At 42.1% G+C, this 20,175-nt stretch overlaps 1 protein-coding gene across 1 annotated transcript in view; it reads right to left on the bottom strand.

Moving 5' to 3' along the window:
- Positions 1–20,175, bottom strand: part of LOC136427036 (rho guanine nucleotide exchange factor 28-like) — an 88,902-nt gene extending 68,727 nt beyond the window's left edge. Inside the window, exons 1-4 of the mRNA XM_066415754.1 lie at positions 19,533–20,175; positions 8,558–8,601; positions 3,110–3,257; positions 2,481–2,777 (exon numbers count right to left, since the gene is read on the bottom strand). Of these exons, the coding sequence (XP_066271851.1) occupies positions 2,481–2,777; positions 3,110–3,257; positions 8,558–8,601; positions 19,533–19,545 (502 nt within the window). The 5' untranslated portion in view covers positions 19,546–20,175. The remainder of the gene's footprint in view (positions 1–2,480; positions 2,778–3,109; positions 3,258–8,557; positions 8,602–19,532) is intronic.

Below are 20,175 nucleotides of genomic sequence, written 5' to 3'. Positions count from 1 at the left end.
TCACTTAAGAAGCAAACCCTAATATAACCCTTGTACACACCCCTTTACTGTAAGTCTTCAAATGTTTGCAGTAGTTATATCTTCCTGTTTCTCAGTGACCTCCCCACCTGGAAGTCATGACACTGCTAATATTCATTTCTATTGCATCATTACTGTTCTACATAACCGTTTCAACCATAAACTTGATGCACTTCTTTTCCCTCCTAATGCAAAATTAAATGCCCTCCTAAAACAATTATCTACAGTAATCAAACATCATGCCATCCATTATGAGCTAACGAGTTCCTAACAAACCTACCTGTAACGAGCATGATCATTATTACTGTTTCAACCAACAAACTTAATACACTACCCAAACCTTTTTTCTCCTTCTACTCCAAAATTAAGTAAAATCAAAAATGTACAAATCTACAGTAATCAAATATCATGCCATCCATCACAAGCTAACGAGTTCTTAACGAACCTACCTGTAACGAGCATGATCATTATTAAATTACTGTTTCAACCAACAAACTTAATATACTGCCCAAACCTTTTTTTCTCCTTCTACTCCAAAATTAAGTAAAATCAAAAATGTACAAATCTACAGTAATCAAAGATCATGCCATCCATCACAAGCTAACGAGCTCTTAACGAACCTACCTGTAACGAGCATGATCACCGCTATCACGAGACAAACCGTGGCGAGAGCCACCAGCCACGAGGCAGCGTACATCCATACCAGGATCAACACAAGCATATTGCACATCCCTCCCCTTCCCCTGTTGATCCTCTCAGGCTGAGCTGGAGAAAACCAGCGTTTGTCTGCATCCAGCAGGCATCTTAGACTTAAGTTAGAGGAGCTGCAATCTGCTTCATGCAGAGTCTAGCTGTCAGTGCACGCATACGATTGCAATCTCTAAACAGCTAGAAATGGCAGAGTCATAATTTCCAGCAGGGGTTTCCTGCTGCAACATGTAATGTTAGCTCAGACTCTCCGGAGACACCCAGGAAAAAAATTAAACGCTGCAATTCATTTCAGGCGGGCGGTCTGCAAACACAGTCGACCAATGGAAGGGCCCGCCTGCCATCATCAGCATACCCTGCATGTGTGGCTGGGACCACAAGGCAAACATAACGGCCATATAAAGAAGGTCATAATATATATCTCGGGTGAATCCACAGGGCAGACCCAGTCAAAGGAGACGGTCTTGATGGATGCAGCTCACAATTCTGCAAGTCTTATACTTATAGCTTAGGGGCTAGGTCTGACCCTGCAACATCTGTGCATCGGAGCAGGACTTGGATAACCATTATCCTTAGTAGTACACATGCAGCCTGCATGCAAAACACTACTTGTACTGTAGGCTCCTTCTTGCAAGACACCCACCCACTAGTACCAGGGCTCGAAATACCGGGTGCATGTGCACTTTGTGCACTCAAAACTGGAGCTGTGCACCTACATGTAATATTTGACTGTGGGTGCACCGGTGCACCTAGATATTTTTGTAGGCTATGGTATAGGGTAAAGGTACTTAGTGTATATATTTTCTATATAATAATCTTGAAATACAAGTACACTGTATCAGAAAAGCAATACAACCTTTGTTGCACTGTTACTAAGTCTTTATCTTATGCATTACTTGTTAAAAATATTTTCATAATAGTTACGTACAGAATTACAGAGGGAGGTTCATAAGAGGCGCAGCAGAATTTGTAATTATATTTTGCCGACATTCTACTTTATTTTCTTGTGCACCCAAAAGTCTTTCTGTGCACCTAGATTTATAGTGAGGTGCACCAGTGCAAAAAAAAAATGAATTTCTAGCCATGAGTACTGTTATTGATTCCTTTGCAGTGCAGAATTTCCTCCATCCTGTAACATGCTCATGTTTCCCTGTATTCTGAACCAACCCCGCTGGGGGAACGAACCATTATCATCATCTCAAGGGGTGAGGCTGTGGAGGATGCAGTAATTTATCTTGCTCACTTGCCAGCCCTATAATCTTTTGTAGATAAATACATGATGGAGGCAGACATAGATGTGAGTTATAGCAATGAGGTCATCATGAGAAATTTGGTCAAAATTAGTCTAATTAGATGGATTAATTATTTTTACTGATGTAATGGCCTTTTCACTTCTTATTTTCCTTGAATTAATTTTGATTAAATCAGAATTAATTAATCAAAGCATAATCAAATTCAAGTTCAACAATATTGTTTTATCATCATTTGAACTTAGTGTTGCTGTCAATAGGTTTACCAAGCATTTTTTTGTTAGATTATTACATTTTCGTTGAAAATCATCGCAACAAACATGTACACAAACAACTTTATTACCTTTGTCAAGAAGGCGATGTTTTCAGTGCCATATTGTGATTGCCTTTGTTTATGTGTTTGGGTTTAGGCTGCCAATAGGCACCTTTTCTAACTGCAGTAGGCCTTAAGACTTGAAGAGAACTTTAAGGTAAAATAAAGATGTTCAACAAAAGATTTCTTACCTTCTTCCACAGCGGTAGTCCCGAGTATATTCCAATATGGCGGAAGATTCAGACTTTCGAAGGCACTTGTCATCCTGGTATCAAACGAGTCTATGTCCTCCCCAATCAGATCGAACTGTACATGGGGCGATTCTGCGGAATCCAACGATTCGTGGTTCGCGACGCTCTCCGCGAGGAATCTCGCCATGTCCCACGTCTTGTCATGTACGTACTGAAACAGGCTGGAGGCGATGATCTGGTGATGCGCTATGTCACTTGCACACACCGAAACCTCCACGAGCTCCGCACAGTCATGGTCTGGAACAAAGGACAGGAAGGCAACGTCGTGAACATAAACAATGACAATGAAGTTTATTGCATATTCATGCCCCATTGGGGCTAAATGCTGTAAGTTAGATACAAGAGTGAATGCTATGCTATATCTTATCTCTACCTATAAATTTAAATTCCGTCTTCTCTCTTGAAACATGTGTAGACAAATTTTTGCTGCAGTGAGACATTGCTTCCATCCCCGTTTAAAATGTTACATTTTGTTTAGGAAGACTAACTACTTACTCATTGTATGATAGCTAATGGAGTGAATAAAGTATCAATTTAAGTATCAGAGTGAAATACTGTTTGCAGCGTACCTGGTATAACAGCCTGTAAGGTGAACACGTTTAGCTGCCTGGCGATGGTGATATGTCTTTGCTGTGAGCCGCGGAAGATGAGGAAAAAGTCGCACCCCTCCGGCAGTGGGCTGTCTTCCGCAAAGGCAGCCACGATGGTGCTCCCTCCCTGGAGATGAAAAAAAAGACAAAACAAGGCAGGTTAGATTCCACGACTAGTATACAATAGGAACATACAGTCTCAAACCTGTACAGGTGACCACCTCTACATTATTAAGGGACTACCTGGCCATTGATATACAGTCAAACCTGTACATTAGTGACCACCTCTACATAAGGACCACCTGGTCAATGATATTCAGTCAAACCTGTAAAAGTGACCACCTCTACATAAGGACCACCTGGCCATTGATATACAGTCAAACCTGTACAAGTGACCACCTCTACATAAGGACCACCTGGACATATATATATAGTCAAACCTGTAAAAGTGACCACCTCTACATAAGGACCACCTGGCCATTGATGTACAGTCAAACCTATACTAGTGACTACCTCTGTATAAGGATCACCTGGCCACTGTGCGACTACTTCTTGCTGGTTCCCTTAGATTATTTAATTTCAGTAAAATTTAGATAATTTTCCGCAAAGCCCAGATTTTATCAGCACACTGAGAGGTTTCCTCGGGCAGTTTTGATGCTTACTTCCTGACTGAGGTTATGACAAATGCACCACATCCTACTGTGTCACTACAGGTTTCAAGTACGGTAGCCTAAATACAGCTATAATGACGGTAATTTATTTTGAGGGGGGAAAAAGCACAAATTTACCACCAACAGTCAGACGTTCTTAACACAATTTTTGCATTGTCACCTTCATACAGAAACTAGTGGACTTACAGTTACAAGCTGAAGGACACTCTTAGTCTTACAGGTTTCCCCACCTCACCTAATTACCCAACGAGAACCAGACAGGACAGGAAAGCCACAACAGACAAACAGCTCTTAAAGGTCAAAGGTTAATTCCTGCCATTATATCAAGCCAAGGTCATAGAGTCAGAGGCAGGTAAGCCAAGGTCACAGAAACAAGCATAACCAACATATAATCCTACCCAAGAGGAGTATAGAGGGTTCAATATGATAACCAACAACATTGCCATGTCACATACATATATCAACTGCCACTGATAATACGATTCTTAGATGTCTTGTAATTAAGATTTGTAATGACCTGACACTACTTGCTAATAATTTTCTAGGCCAACACACAATTATACAGCACTCTAGATGCAAGAGAGATGTATTCTCTCATACAAAAACTACTTCAATTTTTAATGTACAATGTATCCTGTGCATTCCGATCATCATACTTAAAACTTTATCATGTAGTGCCTGTTCCCTATAAATAGAAAAGCCTAGATTTTACAATTGTTGTATAGTAAGTACTGTTTAGCAGTTTGCCACACACTGTATCCGTTACAATTGCTGTGTAATGAAGTTAGATTTTATCTTTCCCAACAACCCCCTGCCATCTCAGGATTTAAGCCTGATAATAAGGGGTCACTCCCCATTTCATTTTGGGTCTTGATTCAAAGCTGTTTACTCTCAAGGACTCTATCTCTCTTCCAGGAAATAATTCTGAAGCAAAATGACAGTTCCTGTGTTGTGTATGGGAGAGAAGGATATCCCTTCTGCTACAACTATAGCAACAGCTGAGTTTCAATCTCTCAAATTTACAGATCTAGACCCATTTCATGGAAGAATTGGGGGTTGAAGAATTGTAGAAAATATGACTATCAAAATAATAATAATATACTTGACCACAATGACCCACTTCTGCTGCTGTACTGGAAATAATTGAAAACATCCAGACAGGATTCTAACTGGTTTGAATAACATAGACTGATAGAGTTAACTTTACTGATCAGAGAGGCCAAGGACAGAACAGGATGGGCACGGATCATTGCGGCTGGCTGTCATGACGCCCCTACGACCACTGAGGTCATGAGTGAGCGAGTGAGCGAGTGAGAGTTAATTTTTCTTACAGTGCAGAAGTTTACAATTTTGCATTTTGAAGGTGACAATCAATTGCAAGGTGGTCTTTAAAGGTAGCAAGGTGGTTTGGTGGTAAGGTGTATAGACTTAGAATCTAGAGGTCACTGGTTTGAATCCCTAGCAGGCCCCAATGCCATATCCTTAGGAAAGGTGCTTTACACCTATTTCCTCACCTGACTCAGGTGGAAATGAGTACCTAGCTTCCGCTAGACACATCCTCTAGGACGGGATGTAAAGCTGGAGGTCACATATTTGTGTATCTCAAAGACTGAATAAATTTGAGTCAGCAGATTTGACTTCTACCCTGTTACTCACCATGAATGAAACACATACATGTGTATGTCACCACCTACAAATAACAACACAAGTTATATTTACAGACAATATTATTAATTAAATCGTCAAGAAAGGGACCCACTTTCATAAACAGCCAGGGTGAGACCTTAAAAAAAGCACCATCTTTTCATGTCAGCAGTTACTTCTGTAGAGACTGATATCGCTGACTGCAAAGGGTTCAAAGCTGACCAATGATACCGCAAATAATTCCCATGAAACCCAAAATATATGCACAAAGGCGTACAACAAAGAGGGACGGAATCTGATCTCGGCAAAATGGCCACCTTAGGTCAGCGCAGGCCTTTATTTTTAGCTTGCCTTACATCTGTACATCTTCTACTGAAAGGGAGCTCTGTGAACGGGAAGGGTCTTATTCCTTGCTGACAGAAATCCTATACTTCAGTTGTTATGCTTCATTGCAAATATAAAGATATTTGGCAACAGATATATGACAGGAATAATTGATATCGGATATACAAAATGTATCTCTCAAAACACACTTTTCTTTCATAATTGCCACACATTCTCTGTGCTTAGTCCTATGCTATATGAGTGCTGCAAAGTCTAGGAAAACATGTAGTTTACGTCTAATAGATGTTTTGCTTGTTTGAAGGCTTGGTTAGCAAGTAAAATGTTTTATAAGTGTTTGTAGAGTGCAAGATCCATTGTTATCAGCCTTAAGTTTTGAGGTCTAAATCTTGTATCTAATTAATAGTCCATTACGAGTGTTAGACTAGGAGGTACCCTGACTCCCTAAGAGTAAGGCGCACTTTAGACCTACACTGTTATAAGGTCGTACGATCATCGTCGTAGGCGACGGTTTTCTTTAGACACACGGTCAGGAAATATCATGGGACCCCCCGGCGCAGAATTCCATTGATATGCGCGTGTGACTCAAAGTGAACTCTTGCGCTCAAATTCAAAATGGCGGGGGAACCGCTTGTTTTCGTCAAAAGATGAAGCTTTTACTGACTTTGCAACAACTGTTGCCCTGCAGATGAGACGTTGAAAACGGTGCTCAACAAAGAAAGAGATTGAGGCTGGTACAGAGACGGACGGGATTTAACCCGAGTTCGTGGCCGCCGCCGGGGATGTCCCGGGGATCGAGGAATAGGGGCATACTAGAGAAGTAGCCACTGGTAGCAGGGCGTCGCGCCGGAATAACCGGTTTCGGATGAGAAAAATAGGTTTCCATTGCTAACTGCATGCATATTTACAAAGAAAACGATAGAAACTTTCCTTCCCGGACAGGAAACAGCACGCTGTAGGCTTATTAGCATATCACCCACTTCCGTCGCCGGCGACGATTCTTCTTTAGACGAGAAAAACACAGCCACAGGCCCCCCCGCTGAACGTCGTGCGACTGGGTCCGAGGTAGTCGCACGACATTTCGAGGATTTCCCGTTTATTGCCGTCGTACGATTGTTTTGATCGTCTTTAGACGCCCAAAAATACCGTCGCCGGCGACGTCGTCCACGACGATGATCGCACGACTCTAAAATGTCGTAGGTGTAAAGAGGCCCTAAGACTAAGAAGTCCACAGTGTCTTATCGAACAAGAATTATTGTTGCAGCGCCTCCTATCTGCCACAAGAAGTGCTGCAACACATCCTATATGGAGAGAGGGTGGACTGTCCATTGCATCATCTTTAAGCTTATCAGTCGTTTCACATTTACCTATATTTCAAACCTCAGGTCTTTATCTCATCCAGCGCTCGAAATTAATTTTTGGAAATAGGTGCACTGGTGCACCCAACCTAAAAATTTAGGTGCACAGAAAAAAAATTGCGCGCACCACATAACGTCATAAGATAAAGTTGAATGTTAACAAAACATAAGTTTGAAGCTACAGCCTCTCTTAAGAACTTTCAAGAGATTTCAAATTTCAACCAAGCAATACATCAAATAAAGTACAACAAAAGTTATATTGCTTTTTCTGATACTGATATTTCAAGAATATTCTGTATGCTAGTGTACACGACTGTCAAGAGAACCGTTAGCCTACTACTACTAGGTGCACAGCTCTAATTTTGGGTGCACACAGGTGCACATGCACCCTCTATTTTGAGCCCTGCCATCGGAAAACTGATGGGCGTATCATGCAGATGTATGTATAGTACAGCCGTTAACAGTGACCCTGCCCCTGGACAAAGAAGTTGGGAGTTTGAATCCCAACAGTACTGTAACGTCGCTCACCCGACATGCACACTGATAGAGAGGATTGCACCATTGCAGGACGTTAAGCTGTGGTCCACTTTTCATTACATGCTTGTCAAAAAGAGCTAGGCGAAATTTCCCGGTAAAATTAACCTGTGAATAGAGTCTGTCTTTTCTGTCATGACCAGTGGAAGATTAGCTCGTCAGTGAGCTAAACTGATCATTCGAGATCACTTTCACTTTTAGCAGTCACTTCAAAACACATTGACCTACATTGCAAACCTCAAGTCTTTAATCCCACTGCAAAGCAGGTTTTGTCTGTCCATTGAGGGAGAGTACCTTCCCCACATTCTTACCAGGCCTATCTCAAATGACCATGTCTTCTGTACAAACACATCAACACTGCAGCGGTGGGGGACAAGATTCCAGTTCTTGTTATCTAACTACAGTCCAACCTGCCCAAGAAGACCACTGAGAAAACCAATGAAATCTGGTCTATGTGGACAGGTGCCGCTATCTTAATTTGCTTGGTCAATGGGAAAAATTATCTATAAGGGACTCGCAATAAAACAAGAAATTTACCAAAAGTTTCAAACTTTCATTCATTGGAGTTTTTTTCCAACCACTTATTGTTTCACTTTTGGAGCCTGTGTTGTTAATTCTGATTGTTAAATTCTCATTGTCATTTCAAGCTTGGGAAAATACATTTTCATCCAATTCATTTCTTGAGGTTTTTGGACTGCATTTTTTCCCATCCCAACAGGCAAATTTCGCTCCTGGGACGGAAGGACGGGTCCTGTAGACAGCACTGTTGGAGGTTGGAGATCAGCAAAGTCATGTTGACACAGTGCCTAGTATGTAGATGACTGTCAAGTTTTCAAAGTTATCACACAGGAAACAGACAGAAATTCAGGGGTACTTACATAGACGGGAGCTTCACTGGGGGAGAAGGCCATACGACATCCTTCTGAAACAGGAGAAAATCATGTAAGAATTATTATGAAACACAGGTATCTAATATCTTATTCAAAACATTGTACTTGACAATAGTACTGTAAAGGCTCTGTGTATATCATGGAAGCTTTTTGTCTTTCTATTTGAAGTGACAGCAGAAACATATCACAATCAGAGAATTCACATTTCAGTGGTGTTGAATGGCAAATCTTATGATAACATTGAAATATCCAATGGGATGATTGAAACAAAACTCAATGGTCAACCAAAGCAGTACAGTTCTTCCAAAACACACACACACACACACACACACACACCCACCCACCCACCCACCCACCCACACACACACACCCACACACACACCCACACACACCCACCCACCCACCCACACACACCCACACCCACACACACACCCACACCCACACCCACACACACACCCACACCCACACCCACACACACACACACACACACACACACACACACACACACACACACACACACACACACACACACACACACACACACACACACTGGAGCAAGTTTTATTCAAACTTGCAACTTGGCCTAACTTGCCAATGTATTGTATCTACAAGGCACAGCACAACCAAACAGGTGCATGTGCTATGCTGATGTAGACCAACTGTAGGGTAGCAGGTGGTTGACCTACATGGACACCAGCAGTCCCCAGGGTCCCCGTGGGGCCTGCCCTATAACATGGCCTCTACCCCCCATCTGTCAACTCATGCCAACTGCTGTGATAAGACATTAGTTTGCCATTCATTTCTGCTGAACACAATATTCAGAGTACATATGTGAGGGTCTGCATGAGGTCTATATGGGGTCTATATGGACACCAGTGGTCCCCAGGGTCCCTGTGGGGCCTGCCCTCCAACATGGCCTCTACCCCCCATTTGTCAACTTATGCCAACTGCTGTGATAAGGCAATAGGGCGTATTCACGTGACGTCATCACCCCTGCCCTCCGTGGGCGGCCATGTTGGTGTTCACCCTGCAGCGAAGTTTCTCGGTGTCCGACGGTCTCTAAATTTCTAATGAATGCGAAGTCGTCTGATCGCTGTTTTATCATATACAAAGAGTCTCCAGTCTCACATCCTTTTCGCTACAAAAATCCAATTTCACCTACTGGAAATGACCCATTATCGACGAGCGAGGAAAGGTTTTCCCCAGCAGCCTACAAAGGGCGGCCTACAAACATGGCCGCTAAACTGTTAACAGAGTACGCATAAAATCAGTTCACAGCATGCACGTGTTCCAAGGCCTGCAACCACGTAGTACAATGTCTTGAGTGTCGTGAAAATTGTCGTGAAAAGTGACATTTTGTTGACAGGGAGTATGTTATGATCGGGAAAGTTCGACGTTGAAAGACCCCCACTAAGTTTACGAACGTATCTCAAGCAACGACTACACGGTGCCGCGACTGTGTTACACAACGGGCCTGTAATTTGCTTTTCGACCAGATACAAAAGGTTTCCATACACACACGTTGATTCTCAAACTTCAACTATTTAGATCCGCTGCTCGTATGTCAGAAATCCACTTTTGTTTCAGTCGTTATAGTCCCTTCGTATGTTCCCGCACCAAGCCCGCACCTACACTAGAAACGTAAAACCAATCTTACTGTAACCCGATCAGTGTTTGCTTTATCAGTCCCAATCCAACATCTGACCACGAGGCAAAACACCATGAGTATGAGACAAAACGTTTTGAAGGGAAATTGTGAATGCAGAATGGCGTAGAAAACATCTGCCATTTATACGGAGAGTTCCATAGGGCTCCACTATCAAGTGAGCACCAACATGGCCGACAGTGCTCGTTGCTAGGGGGCGGGTCACGTGACTGAATACGCCCTATAGTTTTCCATTGATTCATTTCTGCTGTACAGAATGTTCAGTGTACATATGTGAGGGTCTGCATGGGGTCTACAGGAACACCAGTAGTCCCCAGGGTCCCCGTGGGGCTTGCCCTACTCACATGGTCTTTACCCCCCATTTGTCAACTCATGCCAACTGCTGTGATAAGCCATTAGTTCTCAATTTATCATCTGCTGAACACAATATTCAGCGTACACATGTGAGGGTGTGCAAGGGGGGTCCCAACAATGCTTTACGCTGAATTCAGAACCACCGACGTATTACGCTAAAATCAAGGAAGGCAATTTAGTCGCCTTCCTACGAATTATGTCACTAAGATGGCTTTCACTAAGAATTATAGGAAATAAAAATGGGCTACCTACGCCTTTCAGAAATGAGCATACAGACCCTCAAATGTGGGAAATAGTGTTTTTTTTCCATTGTATAACGAAATCTATACCTTTCAAATACATGTGTTAGAATTGGCCTTGTATTTTCAATTTCATGGACATGAACGATATAACCCCAAGGCCAGAGCTTGTGGCCGCTATGTTATCATTTGATTCTCCTATTGGTCCAGTAATCGTTCCACTGACTTTTTCTGTTACGTTTTTTTTAACGGTCAAGTAAAAAATACCGGTATCACAATGGTTCCAATGTGCTCAGCACAACATCCTTTCACCAGTTATCTTAGTTATATCCCCTTACAAATCAAAGGATGCTACTAATTGTACGCTACCACATTATACAAAAGTTGATGACATGATATTCTCATATTTAGTCATAAACAACATTTACAGTTACTGAAACTTCAGAATATTTCTAGATTTGCTGTGGTACTGAACTAGCTAAGATAAAGTCAGAATATTTTCAAGGACCCTTCTTCAAATCAACAGGAAGTATCGACCCCAAGGCAATTTTCTGACTCAAACTAAAGTCAACTTAGTGATAGACTGTAGTTCCTTACCATGCTGCTTCCCCTTCACGCTTAAGCTCTGCTTGCCCGTTAAGAAGCTCAGGTAAGAATCCACAGAGGAGGAAAGCGCCTGGGAACACCACTGAATCAACTGGAATAACTTCCCCATGGCTGCAAAGCTTACGCTCCCTCCCTCTTCACCAGAGCAGACTCAAGGCGAGGTCACACAGGCTAGCGCTTATCTCCTTTGGCTTCCTTGCCTCTGATCTTACTGGCTCCAACAACATTACGTAATCAATACACAGGGCTGGAAAGCGCTTGTTCCTTCAGACCCTTGCAACTTGCCTAGTGGCACATATGGCAGCAACTTTCCTTGCTGTTTCAGTAGCCTGGTATATTTTTACAAGGAGGGGTTGCTAGCCCTTCCCCTTTAATGTGCTTGAGGCACCTCCTCATTTTAAATCCCTTCCAAATGACGGGTACAGCCCCAACCGAGATGTTCACCCGTGCACCTGTTCCCAAAAATCAATTTCAAGACCTGCTAGAGCAGAAGAACTGAGAAAAAATTATACTACATTTTACATGGGACACCCACAATGTCCCAAGAAAAGACTGCACACGTAAACCTACATACGAAGCCATTGACATTATGCCATGATCCATATATACTTGTAGCATGGACGGTCACACCCCCAGGAAAACAGTAGGTTGTTCTTTGGACGTGCGCCAGTTACTCCTTTTGATCATTGTTCAGCCACTGACTGCCTTCCCCTGATTAGATAAACAAGTCTGATTTTCTGGTGAATGATGGAAATGAAAACTTTGGAAAAGACATATAAATCTAACATAATAAAGATAAATGTTCGATCTTACACGACATCATGTTTTGCAATCATGCTTCTTATAGACCACGTGTGGTCATCCGTGCATTTAGCCCTTCTGGGCAGGAATATGCAATAAAGACTATAATTATCAATAAAACATATCATCATATAGCCAAAGGGCCAATGCCAGCGACCAACTTTTTGTTCATTAGAGAGTCACATCTTCTTATTTTGATGTTGCTATGGCATAACCTTATTGATACTACAGTAGATTCCGCATATCTGTATAGCCCATTTGTCAGCGCAAATTATACGACTCCCCGAACTATACGACTGTCCGAACTAGCGATATTGACGTCCCGAAGGAGGGGAGGGGGGGGGCGAATAGGATTTTGGGCAAGACACACAATTACACTAACGATATCGCAACTCTATTTTGCAAAATTTTAATCAAAGTACTATCCGACCTTTTCGTCGATCTTAACGTCACCATATTGGATTAAATACGCGATCCATTTTGTTCAGATAAGCCCGAACTGCGTGGGAAACTCCTGCCAAATAAAAAACTCCCGCCGCATGTTGATCACGTGAAATCTTACAGTCAACCAATCAGAGCACAGGTTTTTATGACGTAAACCAATCAGCGCGTAGAAAAATGCATATCAATGAGTAAACAAAGATGGCTGCCCAGCGTCACCAGACCTTCGTCGCTTTATTTTTTTCTGAAATCGCGACGTAAAATATGATTCATCTACGCTACATAAGCAGGATTTTCACGGGGAAAGAATATAAGGAATAGGTTCTCCGTCGAATACGGCCACAAATAACTGTAAATCGCGGCAAAATACAGCGTAGAGGCTCAAATGCTCCGACAAAAATCGTGTTTTTCTTTTCGTATTTTTGTTCACTTTCGTCGCTTGAGTCTTGCAAAACAGGTTTTTAATGAGATCACCGTATGTCAAAGGCACCGATATCGATTGTTTGCAAGCATGACAATAGCGAGTAACAAAAGAATGTGATTGTTGAACGGTAGACGGCGTCCCCACTCCCGAAACAACAATTCAAATCCAAAATTTAGCCTGTAGTTGTGGGTCATTTTACGATAAAATCGGACCAGATTCTATACAATACCCCGAACTTTACGATTATGGGCTATACAGATATGCATTGTTTTTACAATTGAGTGAATGGTAAATGGTTTGGTGTTTTGGAATTCTATACAGAAAGACGAAATATACAGAAAAAAGGTATACAAATAATTGGCATATACTGTATCTAATAAGCAGCGTAATAATTCAACAACGAATATCAACTATTCGTCATTTATCAGTATAGAATACAATTCAATTCTGCAAAGTTCCACTTTCTTTGCACATTACACATATCACATTTCGAAAATGTACTATATTTATTACAGAATGGACATGTATGAATACAATTGTGAATTTAGAAATAGCATTAGCTAAGATTATTCTTTTTGCAATTTTGAAAGCTTTAAACTTAATTGGTAGGTTCTGCTTTCATTCTGCTAGTACTTGATTTTGATAATTATCTCAAGGACCCAAATTTTTTCTGTGCACCTTAAATTTTTGGGTTACTGTTGGTGTATCAGCACACCAATTCCCAAAGAGAGAAAGCCTGCCCCAGTAAAACTTGGTAGCACTGAAAAGTAACACAGTAGGTTCTGCCACACCACAACAGTAATTTCAACGGTATATTCTACAAACTGATACTGTGATAGAAGAAAGACCTGTTCCAGTGAAGGTTGGGAGCATTGCCCGATGATTTGTTCCCTAGGTAAAACTAACACAGTTCTGGCCACAACAGGAGTAGAGTAGAGTAGAGTAGAGTAGAGTAGAGTAGAGTAGAGTAGAGTAGAGTAGAGTAGAGTAGAGTAGAGTAGAGTAGAGTAGAGTAGAGTAGAGTAGAGTAGAGTATCTAGTATGCCCAATGATTTGTTCCCTGGGTAAAACTAACACAGTAGGTTCTGGCCACAACACATATATACAGTAGGTTCAATAGTGGGTATCTATATCTGTACAGACAGAAATCCTGCCCATGAGTAGAGTAGAGAGTAGAGAGTAGAGAGTAGAGAGTAGAGAGTAGAGAGTAGAGAGTAGAGAGTAGAGAGTAGAGAGTAGAGAGTAGAGAGTAGAGAGTAGAGAGTAGAGAGTAGAGAGTAGAGAGTAGAGAGTAGAGAGTAGAGAGTAGAGTAGAGTAGAGTAGAGTAGAGTAGAGTAGAGTAGAGTAGAGTAGAGTAGAAACCTTGGGAGCAATTGGGAGCAATGCCCGATGATTTGTTCTCTCTGTAAAACTAACCCAGTAGGTTCTGGCTGGCCTGCCAAAGGTCTCCACCCCTTTGCACAGGTCAGCTCAGTGTTTTTTGGCACCTGTCCCAGCCTGTAGCTATCTGCATGGTGCCCTCAGCACATATCTGCACTCAGGACTCGCCTCCCTACTGTACAAGCTCGGATTCTCAACAGGACTGGCCCACTTTACAATTACACACAGTATTTGCAGATATCAGCTGATATCCTTCCACTGTTTTCTTGCAAATGACACCCGTGCTATATGTCAATTTGTCCTACAGTTTTACATATAGCTATGATAAGGTACGTACTGTATTGACTCTCCTTAGAAAATGCTTGGCCTCTCAGAATGACATGATGGGTAGACCTTCGTTTGTTTGTTCGTTCGTTTAGACCCTTGTTGTAGTGCCTAGCCTAGTGGCACATATATGGCAGCAAGTTTCCTAATGCAGTCTTGGTAGCAGAGTAGGAAGCTTCCTATAAAAATATAATCTGCTACCGAGACTGCAAGGAAACTTGCTGCCATATATGTCGAAGGGGTTGCTAGCCCTTCCCCTTTAGTCTTTACCTGCTCGAGGCACCTCCTCAAACGTGGGTCCCCCATTTATACGTCCCTTCCAACAGACGGTTGCGGTCCCAACCAATTTGTCTTGCCCTGGATTGAACCGTGTCTCCCAGTTAGCAACTAATCATTGGAACCAGGAGTTCAACTGTGAGACTGCTACCAGGGATATCCTTAGGCTAGACCTTCTGTTTACTGCAAATCGCAAAACTTTTGCAGTTGTTTTATTTTTGCATTTTTTTGCAGTGGTTGCTCTACCACGAATTCATGGCACTGCAAATCCATCTCCCTTGTAGCCTGACTTCTGCATAAATTGTTTCAACCGACAATTTATAACACAAGGAAGACCTCCTTTTCCCTCCTACTAGATAAAAGTAAGCCACAGTGAAAGTAAATCAATTCAGCTCATTAGTTCAGCCTGTTCTGGGCTCACGCAGAAGTAATCACCTGTACCTGTTTCTGTCAGGATTCAAAAACAACCTATTTATTGTAATGGAATTTCAACACCATTTCGTTTCTAATACATCATTCAATCAATACAAGACAGTCACTGACTCAGCTTCATTGAATTGGCATGGCAAAGGAAAGTGAATGAAGAAAATATGTAGATAGACATACTGTAGATACATCAGGATTAAATTGACATTAATTCTGCAGCGTAATGCAGAACCTTGGCAGCCACAGCTTTTTTCTGGGTGGGGCGTTTTGAGTTCACTGACTTTGCGTCAAAGACACCGCGAATCCCCCATGACTCAAGACTCGGCCAGACTGTAAACAACAATACTGCAATTAGGTGATCAAGAGCATTGTTACGCTAATTGGCCCTGCCCTTAATTGTTGCTAATGACAATATCGTAGGGCTTGAGTTTTGGAAGTGAGAAGTTATAAGCTATTCTGTGGCCTAAGGTGTTGATCTAAAGTTGTCCAGAAAAGAGCGCGGTAGATCACCATATGCTTGTAATCACTCAGTTGTAAATCTACCAGTGAAGTGCATGCAGGGGTTTGGAGTGAGTGGGTGCAAATGTCAGAGGTAGACCCACATTGCTAGTGCTACATACTCGTGGGTGGGGCCCAACACACCCATGTTGTGCGACAACAAACATGACATTTCTATATAATTATACTGCCATGATACTTCTTTTGTTCCCCTTTTTCCATCAATGGGTTTTGTCCCACATTCTTTTTTCTAGATTAAGGTCAACTAGACCAATATAATTCATAGCCACCACTTTTGCTTGGCCCCTTGCCTGGTCGTTTTTAAATTGAATGATTTGATAGCTTTGACTGTATACCAGCCATAAGAACTTGGACTAATTAGTAATTCAGTGATTGGCCTTCTATCTAGCCATGACCTTTGTCATGGTTTTCTAATTAGGTCAAAGGTCATAACCTGACAAATCATATGCTACACATAGCCAATGTCTAGAGGATAGAATTTGATAGAAATTTTCATACCTGGGCTGTAGCATATATAGGTTGTATCATAATAAGTGATGAAGAATGCAGCTCTACAGCTAGTTAACAACTAAATTCCAAACTTGCTTAGACTATCTTTCACCAACAGGTAGGGTTTGACTGTTTGACATACAAAGACAATTCAAACTCTACAACTGGATACAATTTGGATCCAGTTGTAGAGTTTGAATTGTCTTTATACTATTATACTGGATGTCTAACCTTCATAAACGTAGGTTGAGTTGGAGTTTTATTAAGATCCACAAGTAGCCTCGTTAGGTAGAAGATGACTCACAGAGCATACATCCAGGTGAGAATACCAGGTAGAACAAGTATCACAAATTCTCAGATTACTGTAATGCTTGATTTGTAACTATAACTTTTAGCTACTTTAACGGTCTCTAGTTAACTGCTAGAATTTCATCATCGCAAATATTTGTTTACTAGCATTTGAGACAGTGATGTTTGTTCCCACATTAAATGCAGTGAACTACTCACTTTCCCCCAAATGCACTGAACTACTCTGGATCCCATTCCCCCCAAACTGCTAAAATTACCAACCGCAGTATTAAATGGATTTACAGTAACTCAGGCATACTGAATTTTTCAGTAAATGATATATAAGTTTCAGATTGACTTTGACTGTCTTTCCCAGTATTTGCTCTGTTCACCCTGTATCCCACATAATATTGTCATAATATTATGATTCTATATACATAACATATTTACTTTGTAGAGCGGCCATTAGATTTCTGTTTCAACGTGAGATTGCTTCTGAAGACAACTGAATTCTTATCACCTCATTACTGTAAATGCATTTAAGTTCGCTAAGGTGAAAATGGAGTGTTCGCGGTGATTTTAAGTTTGCGGCAGCGCTATAGTCACATACTGCTACAGTCTTGGAGAAAAATGTTCGGGAACATTTCTGCATTTACAGTATTCGAATGTAAAAAAAAATATGTTTCTGAAATTTTCTTGAAAAATGGGAAGAATGACATAGCGCAGCTAATACTAGTGATATGGTTATATGTACACCATACAGCAGGCCTCGAAATTAACTTTTTTCCCTACTGTCCCAGCATTGTCCCGAAAATAAATTTCAATTGTCCCAAAATGAGGAGGGACTGTCCCAACCCTATTCTCAGGAAGTATGTATTACAACAACAATAAAGCTCAGAGTACAGTATTGCTGTGTAAGCTAATTGTCAACTGATTAGAAATAAACCCAAAATCAAGTCAAATTCAAACTTGTCATTTTTTTTATTAGACAACAACAACAAAGACAAACCAAATATTCTTTCTTTCTGGGAAGAATAAGATGTATGTTTGTATTGTATTGATAGTACTGCAGATGTACAGGGACCACTGAATTATTTTTCTACTGTCCCAAAAATGTCCCAAAGTGATTTTTCAGTTGTCCCAGCCTAAATTTTAGTGGCCCCGGGACATAGGGACATAGTTAATTTCGAGCCCTGATACAGGTTCCTACACATACACATACTCTAGTGAATTATCAAAATTATCAACATAGTAGCATATCTGCACTGCTAAAAAAATATACTGGCTTTTAGTTTTAAGTCCATGTATCATTTGTAGACAGCTGAAATTTAACGTAGAGCGTAATCGGTGCATGCAATGTAACACGTAATCGGTGCCTGAACTTAAAAGCGAAGAACAGCCTACTCAAATACAACGTTAATATATAGCTGATGGCTTTCTAAATTTAGCATTGAGAGTTGACAGTGCCCCACATGCAGGCCCCATTAAGGGGGATCTGATTATCAAGTAGATGTATGGGGGTCTGCATGCTCTTTTCCATAAGGCGTAGGCACCCTAATTTTATTTCCTATAATTTGTAGGGAAAGCTGTCTTATTCACGTAATTTGTAGCGAGGCCACCAAATTTTCGGTAAATGTCCCACTTGATTTTGGCGTAATAGAGGGATCTCGTCAGGACCCCCCATGCAGACCCTCTGTTATGTCACTTTGTTCCAGACCTATGGTTTAAGAGTTCATACCATACAAACCAGGAAGGACCGTGGGTGGATGTATGGGTGTGACCAATTACTTCTGCTGCTTATGATGAGAGTGAGACTGTTTTTAAGAAGGACCCAACTCTGATTCTCCAAGGAAGCGAAGGGACCGTTACTTTAAATCACAGCTAATCAGCCCCTAGAGACGTCGTAAAGTAGGGGTAATTATAGAGTATTCCTGGGGTTAACGTGCTCCAAATTTGGAGTGCAAAATTACCACTAGGTGCCCAAGGTGGGGGCCTCGTCTGGATACGTCACACACTGAGGATTGTCACCGAGATCCGGAGTGACCTCTCCCCTAGGGGCTAATCAGTTCGCAAAACAATCGTGACTACGCAATGGCCGGACAAATTGTGTTGTCCTGTAGGTCCAGGACACGCTAGCCGCTAGCCTGGGTAAGGAATGTTCTGCGGAGAGCACCTCTTGAGCCGGTCAAAGAAGATGAGAAACATGAGAAGTTGTTGAGTTGCCATGTTGACATGATACACCTGAGCGGTCCAGGTGAGGCGACAGGCCTGGGTGTGTGATGTTTCCGTCCCCCACACACCTTCAGAAATTAATTATCCCCAAATATTTCACACATGATGCTCATCTTTTCCTGCAATTTTACATGCCAAATCACGAGGCGTTTTCCAGAGGGCGTGCTCAGAGCTTTACCTAGTTGTGTTAAAGGGTTTGGGTCTGGTGTCTTGTTCCTACTTTATATTTATCTGGGGCAGATTTGCTTCGCACAGCCGAGCATAAAACTGCCGGGCTAGTTATGAGGGCAGCTAGGGTGCTGGCCCGGACTCACACGGCTCGGACTGTTAGCACAGGCTCTTCCAGCCTGCTCAGAAGTGTTTTTGTGCGGTAAGAGGGCTCATTAATATCGCGAAAGCTCTCCACACAGCCAAAGAGGCCCGTGTCACGCAAGCCTGCGAAATCTCTTTCTCTCACAACACAGGGCCACCCCAAAATGTTCAAAACAAATACATACCATTCTCGACCATGGTAGTCGCTGTGAGTGTGCCCCTGCGGCTTCCTTGGTGAAATTCCTTAAAGGACTGGTGTGTTACTCCAAGAATAACCTTGCCAAGACGTTGTGATCGGACCCCAGGTCCCAGCCTAGACCTCTGCAGTCCGCCCCTCCATCGCGGAAACTCCTTGTTCAAACATTGTCTGTGCACAAAGGTATTCGTTACGTGGTGGTGGCGGTACCCTCCCTCATCTGAGCTCAAGTGTTGCGGCCTCTAGGAGCACAGGAAAATAACGTCGGGCTGTACTTTGGTTACCAGTCACCTTGTACATGTATCGTACATCTCCCTTTAGTTCCCGAGTCGCTGGAAAGGCATCAGAAACATCTCGTAGTCCGCATGACACGTTCCCACTACCAACGGGCTCCCATTCAGCATGTTCAAGTTGAGAGTTTGCCGAACTTGTTTTCCCTGTTCAGAACCACGCAGTCTTCCTCCCAGGCCGTTTCTACACTTCCATCGAGTTGTAAGGACACTGTGGGTCGCCTTGGGTGACGCAGAAACCTGTTGTGAGATCCGATATAGCGCTAAATTAAGGCTAAATTGACTTTGCTAACTCATGACTTGCTCGTCCGCCATATTTTAATAACTTACCTGGAGTATGCA

The sequence above is a fragment of the Branchiostoma lanceolatum genome, chromosome 2 (genome assembly GCF_035083965.1).
Source record: "Branchiostoma lanceolatum isolate klBraLanc5 chromosome 2, klBraLanc5.hap2, whole genome shotgun sequence".
In the NCBI taxonomy this organism is placed as follows: Eukaryota; Metazoa; Chordata; class Leptocardii; order Amphioxiformes; family Branchiostomatidae; genus Branchiostoma; species Branchiostoma lanceolatum.
Note: the sequence above shows the minus strand (reverse complement) of the source record. Positions and strands in the feature narration are given on the sequence as shown.